Below are 18,770 nucleotides of genomic sequence, written 5' to 3'. Positions count from 1 at the left end.
ACATCCAAGAAACTGCCTCACATTCCAGAACTGTAACCCTAGTCTTTAGGCACTAAAGAACAGATCATAACCAGGACAAAACTAATTCATATCGGAGGCTGAGCTTCCTCAGAGACTAATTCAAGTAGGAGGAACTAAGACCTGTTTACCTTTGAAGGTTAATTCCAATTGACCTAGGATCTGAATTGGTAGCGAAATCCCCAAAGTTCATTCCACCTCACTTTGGGCCACTGCACTATTTACCCAGGCTCCCTATATAGACAGTAGCAAGAGATTATCTTCAGAGAGTGATGCAGGTCGCAGGAGAGCTGGGTCATCTTCACGAGATGCCAGAGACCAGTCTCTTTAAAGCAGCACATGCCGCTTTGATAATCGCCTTGCTGAGCTGACCTGCCCCTCAGTGGCTTTAAGTAAGTGGGGTGAAAGGGTGCACGTAGGTATGACCTCAGGTCATACACTAAGACAAGTGGCATGAGGCATGACACAGTTACTGCAGCTGTACAGAACCATGAATCTATCCCAGTTTTCTTAGCAGCTGCTTGCTGCTTTAGGAGCTGCTAAACTAGCTGGAGCTGCAAGTTTCTAGATGATCATGGCCACGTGACTCTTTATTAGTGTGCACTATGTGTGATTAGCCAAGTCACCTCTGTAAGATGCTGAGATACTATGGTTATGGGAATAGCACAAAAATCTTTATTGACTAGGGTTTCTACAGATTACTAAGATCTTTAAGGAGGATGTTAAGTATGACAAGAGCAAAGAGGGGATAGCATAAAGGAGAAAGAAGTGGCTCATCAAAGGGGACATTGGTAAGTGCCTGCCCCTTCGTGATTCCTGGCCTCTTAGAGCTTCCTGCTACTAACTACTGTTCTCTTCTTAAAAGCAATTCTTTCTCATGCCAACTATTTCTCTTTCTGTTTGCTCATCTACGTCTGTGGAAGGAAGAAGGAAAGAAGTGGGCTTGCTGGGGACAACACGTTGTCCATACATTGTCTTCAGGGAAAGATGGAGGATCAGGAACTGTTAGGATGAAAATACCTATGGCAATTCTTTTCAAAGCTGCTCTTCCCCCCGTGGTAATCATCCAAGTGTAGCTCTTCCCTCTTTGTCTTCCAAGCTGGCTCCTTGTAAGTGACTTTACTTCTTTAGTAAAATGTGCTACAATATTCTACTGCCCAATCCTCATTAATCTTACACGTTGCCCTAGTACAACAGAGAGAGTAAGCTGTTGTTGAGATAACTGGCTTCCATTAGCAACCATGTGATTGGCAGGACGATAAAGTCTTTTCCCTTGCAGGTCAGCTTCTTTTTAAGAAGAGGGCAATCCTGCTGATCCATCTTTTAGCTACAGTCTCTCACTGAGTCCCAAATCTCCTGCCTTTTAGCTTTGATACGGTTCAAGCTTTCCCCCTTGTATCAGCCCCTACCTGTCATCAGCTCCTCTGTACCAAACAGCCAATATCAGTAGTTTGACCTCAGGGCACAGTCCGGGTGGGCAGGTAAAACCTGACCACTGGACCTACTTCCTTATCTTTCATATCCTGCAATTCATGAAGAAGTATCAAATTCAAACTAAAAAACAGAAGCATGACCTTTTATAAGAACTTTCTGAAAAAGGCTCTGTTGCCTTTCTAAGTATTCTTGAAAAGAACTGTCATCCACCCTATTAAGGTAGAAATGGATCACAAATAAGGAAGAAAGGGAAAACACTGCAAATCCTTACTAAACGGTAAATGTTTTTAATGTGTGCTTGCAATACCTTTTGGTGAGGCATGCAAAAATATAGTAAAAAACAAACCAAAAGAAATATACTAGCACTATTCTACATCTACAAGCTCCAATTGCAACCCAATAAACAGAGCTGCCCAGACTTTTGCTGTTTATAAAGTACCTGAAATCGATTACATTCCCATGGCATACAGAGCATCCTCTATAAAGTGTTACTTGTATCAAGAGAATTCTAAATATAAGTTGCTAACATAAACTGACAGCTATCATAAGCAACATAATCCCTGTTTATGTGACATGCTCAACAGCTGGTGCTTAAAATATATTAAAATATTATTTATTTCGTGTAGCAAGTATGTACACACCCTGCCCTCCTGCATAGCCGGAAATCACGTTTTGCCTTGAAACAAACACAGGCTTTACAAGGATTTATACCACTTAGGTGGATGACAGAAATGGTGCCAAAATCTCTCAACATCCTTTCCCTTGAATTAAACTGACTTAGTACAAATTGCAAGATGTTTAGTCATTTCTAACATGGATAATAAAAGGAAAATAAAAAAGAATCCAAAAGAGGAAGGCTGCTAGTCAAGGCAAGACTTGTGATATTTGAAGTCTGGCAGAGTACATCTTCACATACTGAATTCTACCTAATGTACAAGTATCACATGAACAAATCTTATGGCCACAATCCTATATCCTCCTCCAGTAATCCACACTTACCCATTGTAGATATTACTGTGAGAATGTAACAGACAACTCTACATTTAACTTTTTTATTTAAAAAGACACTTTAATGAACTCCTTTCTAACTATTAGGAGAAACTGGAATACTTTCGCCTCAGCAATTTTCCCTTCTGAAATGCCTTTTCATTATCTTGCTGTGAAAAACCTACTAAACTATTAAAAGCAAAAATATTCTTACTATATAGATAATTTGGTATGGAATTCTTTCTACATTTCTCTTCTTTTCTGATGACTTTGACAGGCTCATAACAGTCCTGAAAAATATCACCAACATCTGCAGAAAGCTAAAGACCCTCCATGTGCAGTTAATGATTCATTTCACTATTTAAATTACACTTATACTCACAATTTTGTGAAATAATAAATCCTTTCTCAAAGCTTACTTCAAGTATGATAAGTTTTTGAAAACAAATTGCTATGGGTGGATATATAGTGTCAGAATTTACAGAGAGCAGGGAACAGAAATAACTACATGAAATTAAGATAAGTAGATTTTAGTCTGGAAAAACCTTCCTTTTGGCAAGAACTGTGGAAAAGTGCTTCCAATATTAAGGCATTTAAAATTAAATTTGATATAGAATAAAGATCAGACAGTAGGAATAAAGCTGCTTTCTAATGGTTTAAAAGAATTCTATGTAACAAATTAAGGAAAGGAAATGCTAAATAATACCATGCCTGATTCTGTTCTCCAGGGAGTAGTTCTGTAGACAGGAGCAATTGCTCAGAATGGAATCAGGCCAGTACACACCAGGGTAACATGTACACTCTTGTGAAAAGGCATCATAGGATCTTTACAAAATTGTCAGGACCAAAATTCAATCTTATATCCATGAAACAGTACCACCAGTAGCACAGTGCCCCCTAACAACACATTGTAGAAACAGTTTTATGCTAAATTACAGGGAATAGTGCCACTAATAACACTTCAAATAACTGCTTTTCAAAACTAATTACATGGGAATGCAAAAACATAAAAGGTTCTTGAATTTAATAACTTCAGCATTGGTCAAAAGGGGAAATTAGTAGGATAAAAAACAACAACTAGTGTCTTACTTGTCTGAGGTCGATGAAAGCTAACTGCAGGGTGTCTCCCTGGAATCCTGGCACAGGCTCAGAACTAGCAAACACTGCAAAGAAAGGTTAAAAATATTATGGATGTAGATTTTAAAAAAAAATCTAACAGAAAATCAAGCTCTATGCAATATAAACGCTAGCTAGCGTTAAAATGAAACTAGTTTGATAGAAATAGATTAAACTAATAACTCAGTGATTAAAAACAAACAGACCACAAACAACTTTCCCATCACTTTTCCAATAATCCCAAAGAATAATACCATCAGGAGTATTATTAGGAATTTTGCTTAAAATTCTAACCTAGTAGTAATGCTACAACTACAGAAGCCAATATCTTTTTTTGGCCTGAGGTGAATGATTACTGAAGAATTTCTAAATAATACCAATTCCATGGCTGTCAACATATTTTCAAACATCTGCTTTTGTTACAGCATCCGCGCTATAAAAACCCCACCTCCAGCCAAACAGCAATAAAAGACAAACACTAAGGTGGGAGTTAGTTTAACGTGTAGACGACAGGTGGAAAGCTCTATGTGCCACAGTCAGAGCAGAGCTGAAATGCCTGTTCACGCCTTTTAGCCAGCTTATCAATAATTAACTTCTGCTCTTTTTGAATCCAAAAATAGGCTGTAAAAATTGGAAGGCAAAACTATATTCAAAATACAAAATACAATTAAGGTAACACTTACGGTAATGAAAAAAGTCAGCTATTTGTTTAAATTAGGAAATGATCAATAATTGTCAAACATAAAAATAAATATACTTTTTGTTGTTCTTATCCCAGTCACACGTTAATAACAAAGATGCTTGCAGAAACACCCACTGCCTCACATTCCCACTCAAGTTAGGCATCTTACTTCAAAAGAGCTTAAGAGAATTTTTCTTGTGCTCTTCAGTTAGAGCTCTTAGCAAAACAAAGTAGATATTACTGTAATAGTTTGAGAGAGGTATCATCTGAGGCAGTGAAAGGTAACATTTTTTTCCAAGTTTGAGAAACAGGTCATTCAACGGTAGAGGAAACAGAACATACGTATTCAAAAAATTTCCAGATCCAGTGCTCAACTCTACTGTGCCACATGGACTCCTACTAACATTTAAAAGTAAAATAAAATCGTTAATAGATTTTTTTTTTAATGTTTAGTTAGAAAATTTGGATCATCAAGTGAAAGCAACATCCAGAAAGACATTGGTGTCTGAGCTAACATGATGGTAAAATAATAGGCTCAATCATTTACTTCTGAATGTAGGGTTTCAACTTAAAAGCAGACTAATGAATTCAGATAGACTATTCACAAGTCTAAAAATGATTATATGGAATGCAATTGTAAATGAAAATAATAAAGATTCTTATTTAAGTGGTACAAGAAGCTACTAAGACCATCTCAGAATATCTAAGAATAGCTTAGTAATAGAGGAATATAGCCAGAGTAGCAGCTCTACCAGTAGGGGCAGAATTTAATACTTGTATTAAAGTAGTGCAAAAATTTTTATAGACAGTCATGTAATAGGAAAATGAATTAAACTGGAATATGACTTGATTCTTCATCAACTAAAGGAATTAAAATATAGCAATCAAATGCGCTAGGGAGAACACTGTAATGTCACAGACAAGTATTGGTAACAGTTGGCAAATGCTCACTGATTACTGTATTCAAGTCTGAAGTTTAAATTGTCTGGTCTTCCTACTTTATAAGTAACACCAGCTTTCCAGGGGAGTTTTCAGAGAGTTTCCATCTACCACAAAGATGCTTTTTAAATTAAAAAGAAGAAAGATAAAAAAAAGTATAAAAAGCATATCCTAAACTCAGCATTTTATACAGAGAATTTGCTTAATAATAAACTCTTTAAAAGCAGTAAAGAGAAAACAGTCTGTACAACCACCAACCTGCAGAAGAATGAAAGATCTCCAGGCCTATGAAAGCACCCTTCTGAACACCCTAGGCTAAAGGGTTGGGTGTCTCCATGGCTGTCTTCTGTATTTCATGGCCACGGAGACCACCCTGTCTTCAGGGACAGACAGGCCTATGAAGCTGGCCCCTGTGGTCAGCCAAACATGGCGTTTAAAATGGGAACACCATATTATTGCAGGGCATTCTATAGCAATGCCCCACAGCAAACAGCTAAAAAGAGATACATGGTTTGTGAGCAATGGCAGCACACTAATAAGGAGGATAAGCACGATGGTCAGAAGGGGTCTTTCCTACATCCCCTGAACAAGGAAGGAGAACCTGTACTATTCTTGAAAGATAAGGCCCATCTGTAGCTGATCCTGTATAACTTTCTGTTCATACACAGTACAGAGACTAGCTTCCCCCACTAGAATCTGAGCTCCTCCACCCACTCCACAATGGTAGCACTGAGAGAAGGAAGCTCTACGGCAAAGGAATGGCTACAGAACTGAGAAGTGAACATAACTGAAAAGTGTGACCTGCAGCAAAACTTTTCAGTTAGCTATTGGCACTTCATACTTTGGGAGGTACCTTCCTATAGTGGGATACTTTTACTTACCACAAGGCAAATATTTGCATCCTTTCTGTAGCTCATCAGGCTAACATAGTTTGGAATTTATCCTAATGCATTAAAAAATGCAGTATGATTTAGTTTCTCCACATAGTACCTACTACCATTGCAGCTATAGAACAAGAATCACACAAGGTACCAAACTTAATTATTGTATAAGCTTTGTTCTCTTTAACTACAATTTTATATTATGAATGCATTTAGAACACCAGGGATGCTCATTATAGCACAAGCATGTATTCTCACATTTGGGTCATTTTTGACAGGTGACTACAGTAGAATTTGTTTCATTATTACAATTTCATGAGTTCAAAGGGCAAAAAGATAATCTACTTATGGTAACAGTCAGACAGTTCCCCCTCCGCCCTCAGCTCAGGGCTTTTAAATTTTGCTAACAATTTTACAAAGTTAATTAAATATTTTCTACTGCACACCGTTTTAGGAAGATATTACAAGAACAGGATTAACATTCTTAATGTCTTTGGCCTAAGGGTCCTCTTCCTTAATGAACCATTGTCATATATGAATGACACATTGTCATATATACATCTTTTAAAATATTCACCCCCTACATCCATTCTAGGCTTAAAGAGGATTTGGAGGGGTAGGGGGCTGGTTTGTTGGTTGCTTTAGTGTGCATAAGAGCATTCAGGAATCTTATATGAGAATGAAATGCAAAGATCACCATTAAACTGTCACATATAGGGGCAAACAACTGTCTGCTTGGCAGTTTGAATCAGAAACTTCAGTGTTTTCGGGAAAATAAGTTGAAAATATGCATTACATGAATCTGGTATCCACAAGGTTTTTGTTAACATCTTCTTCCCCCTGCACTTTGCTGATACTGTGTAGACCTTTTCTGTATATATAGAACAGGATCTTTGGCACAATGTGTGTCCGCAATATGTACAATCTCAACGTCCTTCCTACAACAGCCAATTTGGGAATTTACAGGAGGTAGGATCTAATGAAAAAAGTATGTAATAATACAAAAACAGGCTGGGAGGTAACACATACACGAGAATGGTAAATTTAAATATTGTAAAGATGACTTCAGTCCATTTTCTTTTGAATACTTTGCTTTGATCTTTTAATTAAATTTTGTATACAGGATATATGTGAATTGATGTATATATGTGTTAATGGATATCTTAAGAAAAAGGCTGTGTCTGCTAAAATGGAATTTAAGACATCTTTAACTGTAAATTGTACTGAATTTCTATGCACTTCTAGATTTATTAACAGGTCTCTTCATTTTATTCCCTCAAAACCTCATCTTTTAGCCATCATCCCGTTGTGCCTCTCTCTTGGTCTGGGAATTCAGTGCCTAATTCCTGACAAATAGTTTTGCTGCTCAACGGCAGAAATTAAAAATCAGAGTCCAGACTTCGGATCAAAAACTAAATTAGGACAGTTTCACTTCAGCCTCATAGCATTGATTCACAGGCAGGACAGCAAAGCTACAAATGTATTTTTAAAGGAAGAGTGGAGAATCAGGTGACTATCTCAGCAGCCGTCAGCCACTTTGCAGCCCTGTTGGATGCTCCAGCTGTTCAAACACGCCTGGAGGGGAGCCTTGCTGAGGGAGCTGCCAGCTGGCCGGGCAGCAGCCCCCAGCCCTGCCCCCAGCACCAGCGAGATCTTGCTGCTTCCCCTCGCTCCCGTGCTGCCATATGTGACCGGCAGATGAAGGATGGTCTCAACTGAGTTAAGTTAACCTGACTTCCCAGATGGGAGAGGAGGCAGGTAAAGCGAGGGGCCTCCAGAGGAAAATACAGTGCCTTTTCAAGGAAAACCAGGATTTGGGTTCCTCAGCTTTTGGCATGCCCACCTGGAGATTACCTTCGTGTATGCTCAACAGAGAGCACTTGGGTCAAGATCTCTCTTGCTCTTGGATACTGCAGCTCTCCACACAGTCGGTGAAAAAGGAGGGACTGGCAAGAAGTCCTACGCAGGGCTGGTTAGGAAGGTATATTGCATCCTGCTTTATGCTAATTCTCTGCTAACCCATGCTCATTTATAGGCAGGACCCAAAACCTTTTCATCCTTGCACAGATTCATGTCTGGGTGAAGAAGGATGCCCACTCAACCATACCTTCTTCTGCCAATTAATCCTGTCTCACAATTCAGCTACATTAAAACACAGAAATTATAAAAATTACATTTAACTCTTCCAGCAATTAGAATTTCTGACCAGTTCTAATTCCTTAATAAAAAGCTGATGTAAGGTATCTAGATCTGGATGATGTCTCTGAAAAGCTCATTTTGTATTATGTACACCTTACTTCTCATAAAGGGAGATACAGCAACCCACATTTGAATTTCATCTTCAAGAAATAGCAAACGCCTCCCCTCCCCAACCCATTTCTCTCCTCAGGGCACTGAAATCCAATGTCCAAGCAAAAGACTATTCTTTGGGTTTTATTGAATGGGACCTAGTATGTTCTATTTTTCTGAATACTGTTGTAAGAATCCCAGTCATCCTAGTGGAATATCACCACTGAGAAAGAATGGTGTAAAATACAGAGGTAAAACACTGCTCTAAGTTATAAAATATGTAGAGAGAGTGGAGAAATAATTCAATTAGAACAGGACAAACTGAAATCAAACTGAAAGCTTTTGGAATGTTTGGAAGGAAACCAAAAAACTTACTAGAAGCAGAGCAAGAAGATGATAATTTTTTTTTAAATAAATCATCAGAGAAGACCACGTGATACTATTATTATTCTTGAGCAAAAGCATCATACTTTTACATCTGATGCAAAAGCATCAGATGCTTTCTAAAGTTAGGTACTTTGCATAGAAATGCAGTGCAGGATAATGAAATCCCAGAGTTCACCACAAGATCACCTCCTTCCCTTCCACCTTCCTTTCTTGGAAGTCCACTTATTCTACCTATTTGCTGTGACTAAGAACTTCAGCACTTACGGACTTTAACAGATTGCTGCCCATTAACAGATTGTTGGGTTGTTGGTTGGATGGTTGATTGCTTTTTAACAGAAAAGAAAAAACCTGACAAATAATCACATTTTCCTGCTTTTATTTAGATGTCCTCCAGTTCATATTGGAAAGAGTAAAAATGCAATGTTAAAGATCAGAATAAATATCTAGAATATTGCCAAGAATTTTAAAAAATATATCTTTAGATATTCATAAATTTCTACATCTCACATAACTTCTTAGTTCAAAATGCATCTGAGGATACTCCGCTGCGTCTGTAAGTAAAATGTCAAACCCATGTATACAATACAGTAGGAAACTACGCAACAGTTGTGAATTATTCACACACTCTAAGCACTAATTGAAATGTCACTGTTGTATCCATTAATCCCAAAGTGTCAAAGAATAAAGCTGGGGGAGGGTGATGAGCAAGAACATAAATCACAGGCATCACAGTGAGGCCTGGAATGTGCCTGTGATGGACCTTATGAATGAAACCACAACAGCAAAGCAGTCTGAGCAAAATCTTGTGTCGATCCCTCGTTCCACAGATTGTAAGATGTCATTTGTTGCAACATACTATTCTGACAAGCTTCCGTAATTATATTTAAACTACTCAAAGGGTTTCTGTGCAAAACCAAATTTTTTCTAACGTGCTTTAAAAGCTTTGCAGAAAGGAAGAATTAAAGTTTATTTTACTTGCATTGGTACAGCCCACGCTAGAAGTTACGCAATGGTGGAAAGAATGCATTTTTCAGTCTTTAAGTTACTAGTTTTCTAAAACTTTCTCATTTTGGTCCAAGGTTTCCCATGTCCTGTCCATGCCATATGCTCAGTGTAACAGCTACATATTACAAAACATGTTGTCTCAAGGTTATATTTTAATCTTGAAATAATGAAATGTTATCATGTCAGATTACATAAAACTCTACTAAAAAAATCTCTTCACTGATTGAAGTTTCCACTTTGCAGCAACCAAAGATGGTAGAAAGAGTGGTAATAGAAATTAGGATGGTACATAACAGGGCAAAGGCTGAGAAGAAAAAGGTCTGAAAACAACCCAGATACCAGATGATAGCCAGACTCATTGGGACTTCTCATTACGTTGCTGTGAACCTACTGTTCATACTGTGAAAGTCACCTGCAAGGCATGCATTTTATCCTCTGTACCACTAGAAATCTCTGAGTGAAACAATGGATTGGTTAATCTATACAGAGTAGTGAAGTACTGCGCTGTTCACAGATAATATTTTAAATATTAGAAACAGGATAATATGGCAGTGGGCAAGCTTTCTTCTCTATTACACTATTTGTTCAGAACGCAGATGACTGTGTAGTGGGTGCACCAATTCAGCTTGTCTAGATGAATGATATCGGTGTTAGTATTATGCATAGTATGGAATTTCTGTTTTTACAACTGGGATCTTTTTGGCATCTAGGAAACCACCCAAATGCACATACACATACCCCTACCCACCCACCTGAAAAGAACACTATTAAATTTGCAGCATCAAGCGTACTAAAAGTAAAAAAAAAAGTCAAACCATCACCTGTTTGGCCAACTTGTGCAATCACAAGACAAACTTTAATGTCATGATCACAAATATTTTTTCAATCAGACCCTGATAACCCTGTCAGTTCATTCCACGCACTGAAAGGCCTTCAGGCGGTATAATGAAGGACTGTCAGAAAGATGCCTTCTCTACCTGTTACAGAGTTTAGTTGGAATGTAACAAATAAGGCAGGAGAAGGAAAGACAAACGTATGGTTAAAATGTCAAAAATGCCCCTTAACTCTGTCTCTGGACTCCCACAAGAACCCTTTGTGATGCTAACCAAATTGCTTGTAATCAAATTTCCAGTTTCCCATAGGTGGCTGCTAATTGAGTAGTCATTAATTTCTTCATGTGTCCAAACTAAAAACCTCAGGATACAACTTGCAGAACTGCCCCATTTTACAGCTGTCACCAAAATCATTGAGATCCATGCTTCAAACACATAAGAGGAAAGATACTTGGAAAAAACAGAGCATAAGAATCTAAAAATATGCATTGAAAAAAATGCTAGTGAGCCTTTTCACTGTATCTCAGTCATCAATTATAAAACCAGACCTAAAACCTATTCATAACACAATGATGTTATGGAAGTAACTTCCTTTATACAGATTAACAGCTCACCCACAGCAGTGAGCTCCATGTAAAACATGAGGAAATTAATCCTGCCTTCAGTGCTGGATTGAACCAGTTTTATAAAATAATTCTGATGCCATATTTTGAACAGTGAGAATAAAACAACATCTGATGTTTACTAAATGAGTACTATTATGCTGCTCAGTAAGGCAGTAGTAATTCTAGGAGGGAGAAAACCCTATGTAACAGCACATTTAAAATTTGTATCATAATAAACAAACTCAAGAGGGAAAATTAAAATTTCACAGACATTTGACCCTTTTTTTCTCAACTATAAAAGCACAATATTCACGTAGTGGGTTTGGGCAATTTTGTACTAGACTATAGTCTTTTTACTCGATATAGCAATTATGATCCCATTAGGAGTAACAACACATGTACGTTTCAATCAGATACTTGAGTTAAAAAAAAAAGTTTCATTAAAAAATTTCCCAGAAATGTTAACATACTTACTCATAAATACTTTTACAAGAAGCTGTACTGTAATATTTTTTTTTAAGACAAAGCTTTAGTAGACTATGGAAGAAGATCACTATATGGCTTACATTACAGATTTTTTCTGCAGTGTTAAGACAGATATAGATAGGAATTCTGGAACATCTACTTACATTCACACTGTATCACATCTAAATTAAACTGCTGAATTGCTCCCATGCTTATTTGTTTTAATTCACTGTCCAGTAGCATCTGCATTAGGGACGTTGAGAGATGCTGGCAGGCTGACATGCAAGCTGTCTGGGCCACTTTTCCCTAGTAGAAAGAGAAACAGGTTTTAAGATAGAAATAAATGCTACTTCACTAAAGAACTGCTTATCTGATTTGATTTTAATATACACCAAAGTCTTAATGATGCAGGACTTAGATTAGAAGGAGAAAGATCACATTTACTGTTATTTCTTTGACCTGTTAGCTTAGTTTCTATTAAATCAATCAGGGAACTAAATTAAATATATGTTAAAGCAATTATTGATATTTCTTCCAGAAATCCAACAGGAATGCAAGGACATTTCCAAAATAATAACAATATAAGTTGCTGAAGCATATGAACAGCTTTGTGGATTTGTTTTATTTTTGTTTACCCAAACAGAACAAAAGCAAGAATGTAATGAAAATCAACACGCTGCACATTTCTAACAATAGTCAGTAAAAAAACCCCAAACTTTATATAAACCAAAACCATTGCTTTCAGTTGGGGCATTTCTCCTAACAGCTTGTGCTAATTATTGGCACTTAAATTGCTTGAATTCCATCTCAAAGCTTGTTGCTAAATTATTTAAAATATTCATGCTTATCCATCATCTTTTCAGGTGCTTAATGAATCAGTGCTGTCACTAATCAACTACCTACAAAATTAAATGTAGCCCTCTGCAGTACAAAACAGAAATAATTTTCCAATCACAGTCTAGTTAATAACATTTCTCTTTACGATATATATGTAATCGAGACAAATAATTTTCCAAACATGAGACCAAAAAAGAAAGCAAAAGAATCAGACATTAATTTGATAAAATTATTAAAAATTTAGTACAGAAAAATTGAAAGATATGGAAATTCTACCTTAGAATTAAGAAAACCAATTAAGACCAGATACCCAATCAGATGGCACCATTCTATTTATAGCACTGCAATCTTTTAAAGCAGAGAGATCTTGGCTTTCAAATGCAATTATATGAATCTCTGTAGTTTAATGTACTTATTAAACCATACTTTTCAACTGATGTCTATGCTACAATATGTATTGGAACAAACATAACTATTAACATGCTTACACGAAACAAACCATAATTACGTAATACACCTACTGGAGCACACATCACTACCATTTTACTTATATCCATCAGTAAAGTGATGACACCTATTCTCTAAAGCAATGGTTCCCCAGCTGTCTTCTGCAAAGTCAGGTTGATCAATTCACTGTTGACTCACAGAAACACATAAACAATGAAAAATGATAAGGATAGACAGCAGTTCATTGTCCCAAAAAGTTTGGAAAGGTCTGCTCCAACATCTGAAGAGCCAGATCTTGTCCTTAATAAGACAACTTGCTCATATCATTGAATTTTCATGTATACATGTAAGAAAAAGCAAATTTGACCCTAAATACTTTGTACTTTAAAAATCCATTCTTTGTTAAAAAGTAATTAAAATGTAGACAATACAATGGAAAGTGTTCGCTGTCCTCACATGTCACACTGAAACATTAAATGGCTTTTGCTAATACCTCTTTAGCGTTAGGATACCTTGAACCGTTAGGAGCTTTATAGCTAAAATGAGATATCAGTTTCTTAATTGAAAATCTCAGAAAAGCAAGTAACATTTTTGACCAAAATAGATGAACTGACAACGAGGAATGTAAGAAACAATGCAAGAACAGCATGCTTAAAAGTCTCCCAAACCCAATGGTAATTACACTGGGAGACATGCAGCTCTATTCCCCAAGCAGAACATTATCAATATGAATGGAAAAAAAAGAAAAGAGGAAGAAAAGGGAAAAAAGAAGGAAAAAAGGAGGTGAGAAGGGGAATCAATGGGTCACAGTTCATTTAATTACAACGTAGAAGGTTTGAAATACTTAATGGAAATGTCATTTTGATTTAATGGAACAACTAGTGCATCTCTGTTTAATGTACTGCTCCATCAAATCAGCTCCATGTCCTATTTATGCTGCCACTATAATGTAATAAAAGTTCAACCAGATTAATAGGTTGTCAAGAAACATTTTAACATTCAATTTATTTTATATGCAAACAATGTGTACTCCTCTATTATTTTAAACAAAAGACAGAATTTTGTATTTCTAACAAGCATCTGTAGTTAATTGTTACAATCTGGCAAATATCAATAGTACTGGAGCACAAGATAATGGTTACAATACAGAAATGACATGATAAAAGCCACTTGGACTTTAAATAAGTATCAATACATGTACGTTTAATGTTTATTTTAAAATTTTATAAAATGGAAACATCCTAACATTTAAAGTATTTCCAACTATGTAACTTGAACTACAGGCTTATTGTTCACATAATGTATCAACAAATAATAGAATTTTACTCTACACAGTTTGTACTTACTTAATACAGTCACTCGATTTGCTTAAATCTAGAGAAAAAATGAAGCTATGTATGTCAATCAAAATGCTGAATTTTAACTGAGAGAAATGTGAACTTTACTTTTATCCTCTTCAAAATTTGGTGCTTCCCAGTTCAAAATACGTTGGATGTACGATACGAAAAGAATGAAATTCAAATTCATGTTTGACAAATGAGACCTAGTCAAAAATCTCTCTCCAAATTTCCACCATCCACCAATTAATCAGTTCCTTGCTATCTTTTCATAATGCATTTTGAAGAGGAAATTTAAGGATTCATGAACATAACAATAACACGTTTCTTTTCCAGAATTAAACAAATCTCAGTTAGTTTAAAAACATTCTTAATGTTTATTATTTGTCAGTTTGGGTTTTTTAAATTACGATTATTTTTTTAAGGGGGCGGTAGCCGTGGTTACTGTATCTAGCAATTAAATACCTATATTCAGTAGCATGCAGAGACTCAGCAGGCTTCTCATATTCGCTCCAGTTGTCTCCCGTTTGGAGACAACACTATTATCTCCGCTGTGCCTATGCTAATTGCTGCTATCTACAAAACCTATTCTTCCACTCAAGCAATGTAAAGTTTAAGAAACAAGGACCCTATTCTATAAGCAAAACCACCTGCTAACAGTGTTAAGGCAACTGTTTTTTCACCCAGACTTCACATTTTGCTGAAATACAAGTTTGTAAAAAGAGAAAACCCTTAGACAAACTTCTTATATTTCAAAGGAGCTTGTAAAGAGAATCTGCTGACATATTAAATCCTTTTTTATAGGACCCAAAAGCTTTTCTCCTAAGAACAATTGCAGTAAAGAGACATTTGGCTCCTAGGAAATTCCCAAAGGGTCAGCCATATGCATCCTTCCACGGCACCTTCACGGTACTGCTAAGACCCATGCTAGCTATCTCAAAAGCAGCTTTCATCATTCACTATGGTGTCAGTCAATATGATTTATGGACTGCATTCAACAAAGTCAAAGCATATAGAATGAGAAATATGACTACAATCTGCTAATTTGTTTTGTATTGAGCCACTTCGGAGTCAAAGACCTGATGTCAGGCTGAGACCAGCAACACAATTAACCAGCCAGTGACAGATTCATCCATCCTCCCTGCCAGGCTGTGCCAATCAAAGACAGCATGAAGCAGCATTTGGAGAAATCGGTAAGAAAACCCATTCTCTAAGTAGCCTGTGGAGGCTGTTGATTGACAGTTTTTGAATATAGCTGCAGAAAACCACCAGCCCTTCACCCTCACTGCAAGCTGTGAAATTAGGCTTTTGCTGCCAATCACAGAAACAATAAAATAACACAAACTGCCATCCTCAGCATAAAAGAAAGTAACAAAACTTATCTGTTAAATCTAAGAAGTTAAGCTGAAGAATTAATTTAACAATATGAAATGACATAATGAAAAACTTTCTGAAAATGCAAAGAAATTAACATACAGATTTTATCAGTCATAATAACTAAAGCATTATATTACTTCACATCAGGACTAAAATCTCACTTTTGAACTATTCATAAAATACAAGTATACTAAAAAACACTAATGGAATTTTTAAGAATCAATTTTACTTCCAGTCTCTGCCCCAAATTCTACTGAAATAATAAAAAATACCTACTTGAAAGTAATTTGTAACTGTTACTTTTCAATAGTCATTCTTTTCCAAAGAGTTGTCCAATACTAACTTTGTACTGACAAAGCACATATCTAGAATAAAACTTCAGCTAATTCTAAACTCAGATTAAAAACACGTATATATACACCCTCTGTAATTTCAAATTAACTGATCTGAAAATAAAAGGTATTATTTTTCTTTAACTGTTCAAAATAAAAACTAAAAAATGCAGGTCCTTAATAACAAATTTGATAATCCAATTGACTCCATGAGATTAATGGCTGTATAATAAAACTTTAATTTGCTTTTAGATTCAAAGTATCTAATGGCACTATAAACTGCAATACAAACTTAAAATGGGATGTAAAAGAACCTGAAAACAGCAATAGTGTCAAAAGACTAAATTCTTGTGACTTTAGAAAGCAGAACCATTAAAAACTGCATGACTCAAAAACTGCATAACCTTTCAAAAGCAATGCAGCCTCTGTGCTCTGCATCTCTGAAATTCTGCTAGTGCTTGGTCATGACATAACCAGCACACTAACACCTACTCCACATTAACAGGAAATACTTCTACACAAAATATTCAATATTGCTAGTGACACCTCATGACACCTATTAGCTCATGACACCTTTTAGCACATGACACTTTTTAGCGTGACAGTTAATACATGAGGCTGAGTATTCAAATCATAGAAATGTTCATTGGAATGAACCACCAATGTCATCTAGTCCAGCCTCCTCCTTGGACTAGGGCTGTTGCCAACACTAGTTCAGGTCCGTTGTCCTCTTTTTCTGGCTGAGCCTTCAAAACAACTAAGGATGGGAATTCAACAGCCTCTCTGGGTAACCTCCTCCAACACCGCACTACTTTCTTCATGCAAACTTTTTCCCTAATGTCAAAGCTTCATCCCCCAAGCTTCTACTCATGACGACGGCCACATGTGAATTTGTCAGTCCTACCAAGAAGAGTTTGGCTCCATCACCTTTGTGTCTGTCCTTTAAGAGATTGTAGGCTGCTACTAGATCTCTCCCGAGCCTTCTCTTTAACTAAATAATCCACCTCCCTAAACCTCCATTTGTTAGTTATGTGCTCCAGGCTCCTATCAACTTGTAAGTCCACTGCTAGATCCTCTCTCCAGATCCACAGAGCTACTACTCAGCCAATTGCTTTCCAGACTGTAGCAATGAACAGGGTTATTCCCACACTGAGTACCCTTAAGTGCCTTACACATTTGTTGACTTGAACTGTGAACAGCACAGAGTACATTTGTTGTTGTACACTGCTTAAGTGAACAAGATTCAACCACATTATTAGAGAAAATTAGTAAAAGTAAGTTCAGAAATTCAGTATTCAGAAGCCAGTCTTAACAGGATAATACTAATTTCAATACTTTCATTATCATGGAAATGCTTATGCCAAATCAAAATAAACTCCTTATACAAAAATTGATGACCTGAAAATAATCAGGGCTTGGAAGAATTCTTAAATGCAATCCATCATCTTCTTAAAAATAAAAAAAAAATTAAAAATTGAGCACATACAGTCCCTTGACCCCAGGCAGATGTAGCAGAGAAACGATGGAACTTTCACTGATGCTTTATTCTGTTATATCACTCTACCCTTATTCTGTATGCATGTCTGATAGCTGCGTTTTGATACCTGACCTCTCTTCCAAAAGGTCTCACAATCTCCTCTAAATTATCTCATTTGGGATGCAAGGCACACCCCACCAACCTTCTGCAAGGTTTTTAGGGCTCCTGCTGTCCCAGTGTACGAAAGCCCAATGTTAGTCATTAACCTGATCCCTGCATGCAACCACACAAGGTACGCAGCAAGTCATCAGCAAAACAGAAGGGTCTTTTTATTAAATGATTAAAAATTGAAGCAATAAGCCTGCAGGCAGTTCATAGTTTTTCAGTTCACATGCTTTTTCTTCATCTTGCATCTACTTACCGACATAGCTGCATGGTCATTGTTGTTATTCTGAGAAGGAAACCAGTAAGGCAATCAAAACAAAAAAATTAAGATGTACTGTCAACGTCAAAAAAAAAAAAAAAAAGAATAAAAAATTGGTAGCAATAAAAGGTAAGGAAAAGCTTCCAAAAAGAACAATTAGAGCTACATAATTCCTTAATTTTTTTTTTTTTAATCTGTGAATTTATGTAGTATTTTGTTGAGACATAACAAAGAGACTATAATTTAAAGAATACTAATTTGGCAATAAAATGTTTTTCTGTAATAAGGAACTGTATGCCAAAATATCAAAGTAGCAAACTTAAATGATGAAGCATCTGTTGATATGCATTTCCAGAAAGTTTTCATGATAAGAAATAACATATTCCAAAACACTTAGGTTGAAAAATAAATGCCATGTTTACCACCTTGGCTTACAGAGCCTATCTTATGTCATTAACGTACTTTGTTCAAGCAAGACTTAGAATGGCTCAGCACGGTAAGAATCTAAATGTAACACGACCCATTAATAAATTTTAACATAAATCTAATGGTAATATAACTGCAGGGTGGAATAAAGCTATTTTCTTTTCCAAAACTGCTTCTTAAGTACAGTAAACAAACACAGAGCAGAAAACTAAGATGTAAAACTTAGGACGGGGGAAGAAAAAGCTTCAGAGACACAAGACATTTCCAGTGATTCAACAGAGATACCAGACCCCAACTAAGTTGTGCCACAAAGTGTGCAGGTTCAGTAAAATTGAGACCATGGTCTACTTGATTTAAATCTGTAATGTTCCAATAAAAATCATACAAATTGCATAAAACAGGTATGTAACATAAGATATATTTTTTTTAAAGTTATGTCTACATTGGTACAGAAATAATTCAGTATAGCCCC

At 36.3% G+C, this 18,770-nt stretch overlaps 1 protein-coding gene across 9 annotated transcripts in view; it reads right to left on the bottom strand.

The window, feature by feature from the left end:
• EXOC6 (exocyst complex component 6) overlaps nucleotides 1–18,770 on the bottom strand; it is a 98,729-nt gene that overhangs the window by 22,347 nt on the left and 57,612 nt on the right. For 5 of the 9 annotated variants that reach the window (XM_075504785.1, XM_075504786.1, XM_075504787.1 and 2 more), the window contains exons 19-20: nucleotides 11,806–11,947; nucleotides 3,529–3,602 (exon numbers count right to left, since the gene is read on the bottom strand). In XM_075504785.1, coding sequence (XP_075360900.1) covers nucleotides 3,529–3,602; nucleotides 11,806–11,947 — 216 coding nt within the window. Of the gene's footprint in view, nucleotides 1–3,528; nucleotides 3,603–11,805; nucleotides 11,948–17,869; nucleotides 17,900–18,770 lie in introns of all 9 variants that reach the window. The other 4 variants (XM_075504783.1, XM_075504784.1, XM_075504788.1 and 1 more) reach the window with 1 other exon arrangement.

Source organism: Mycteria americana, chromosome 6 (assembly GCF_035582795.1).
Source record: "Mycteria americana isolate JAX WOST 10 ecotype Jacksonville Zoo and Gardens chromosome 6, USCA_MyAme_1.0, whole genome shotgun sequence".
Lineage (NCBI taxonomy): Eukaryota > Metazoa > Chordata > Aves > Ciconiiformes > Ciconiidae > Mycteria > Mycteria americana.
The sequence above is the reverse complement of the archived record's forward strand: the minus strand, read 5'-3'. Positions and strand labels throughout refer to the sequence as shown.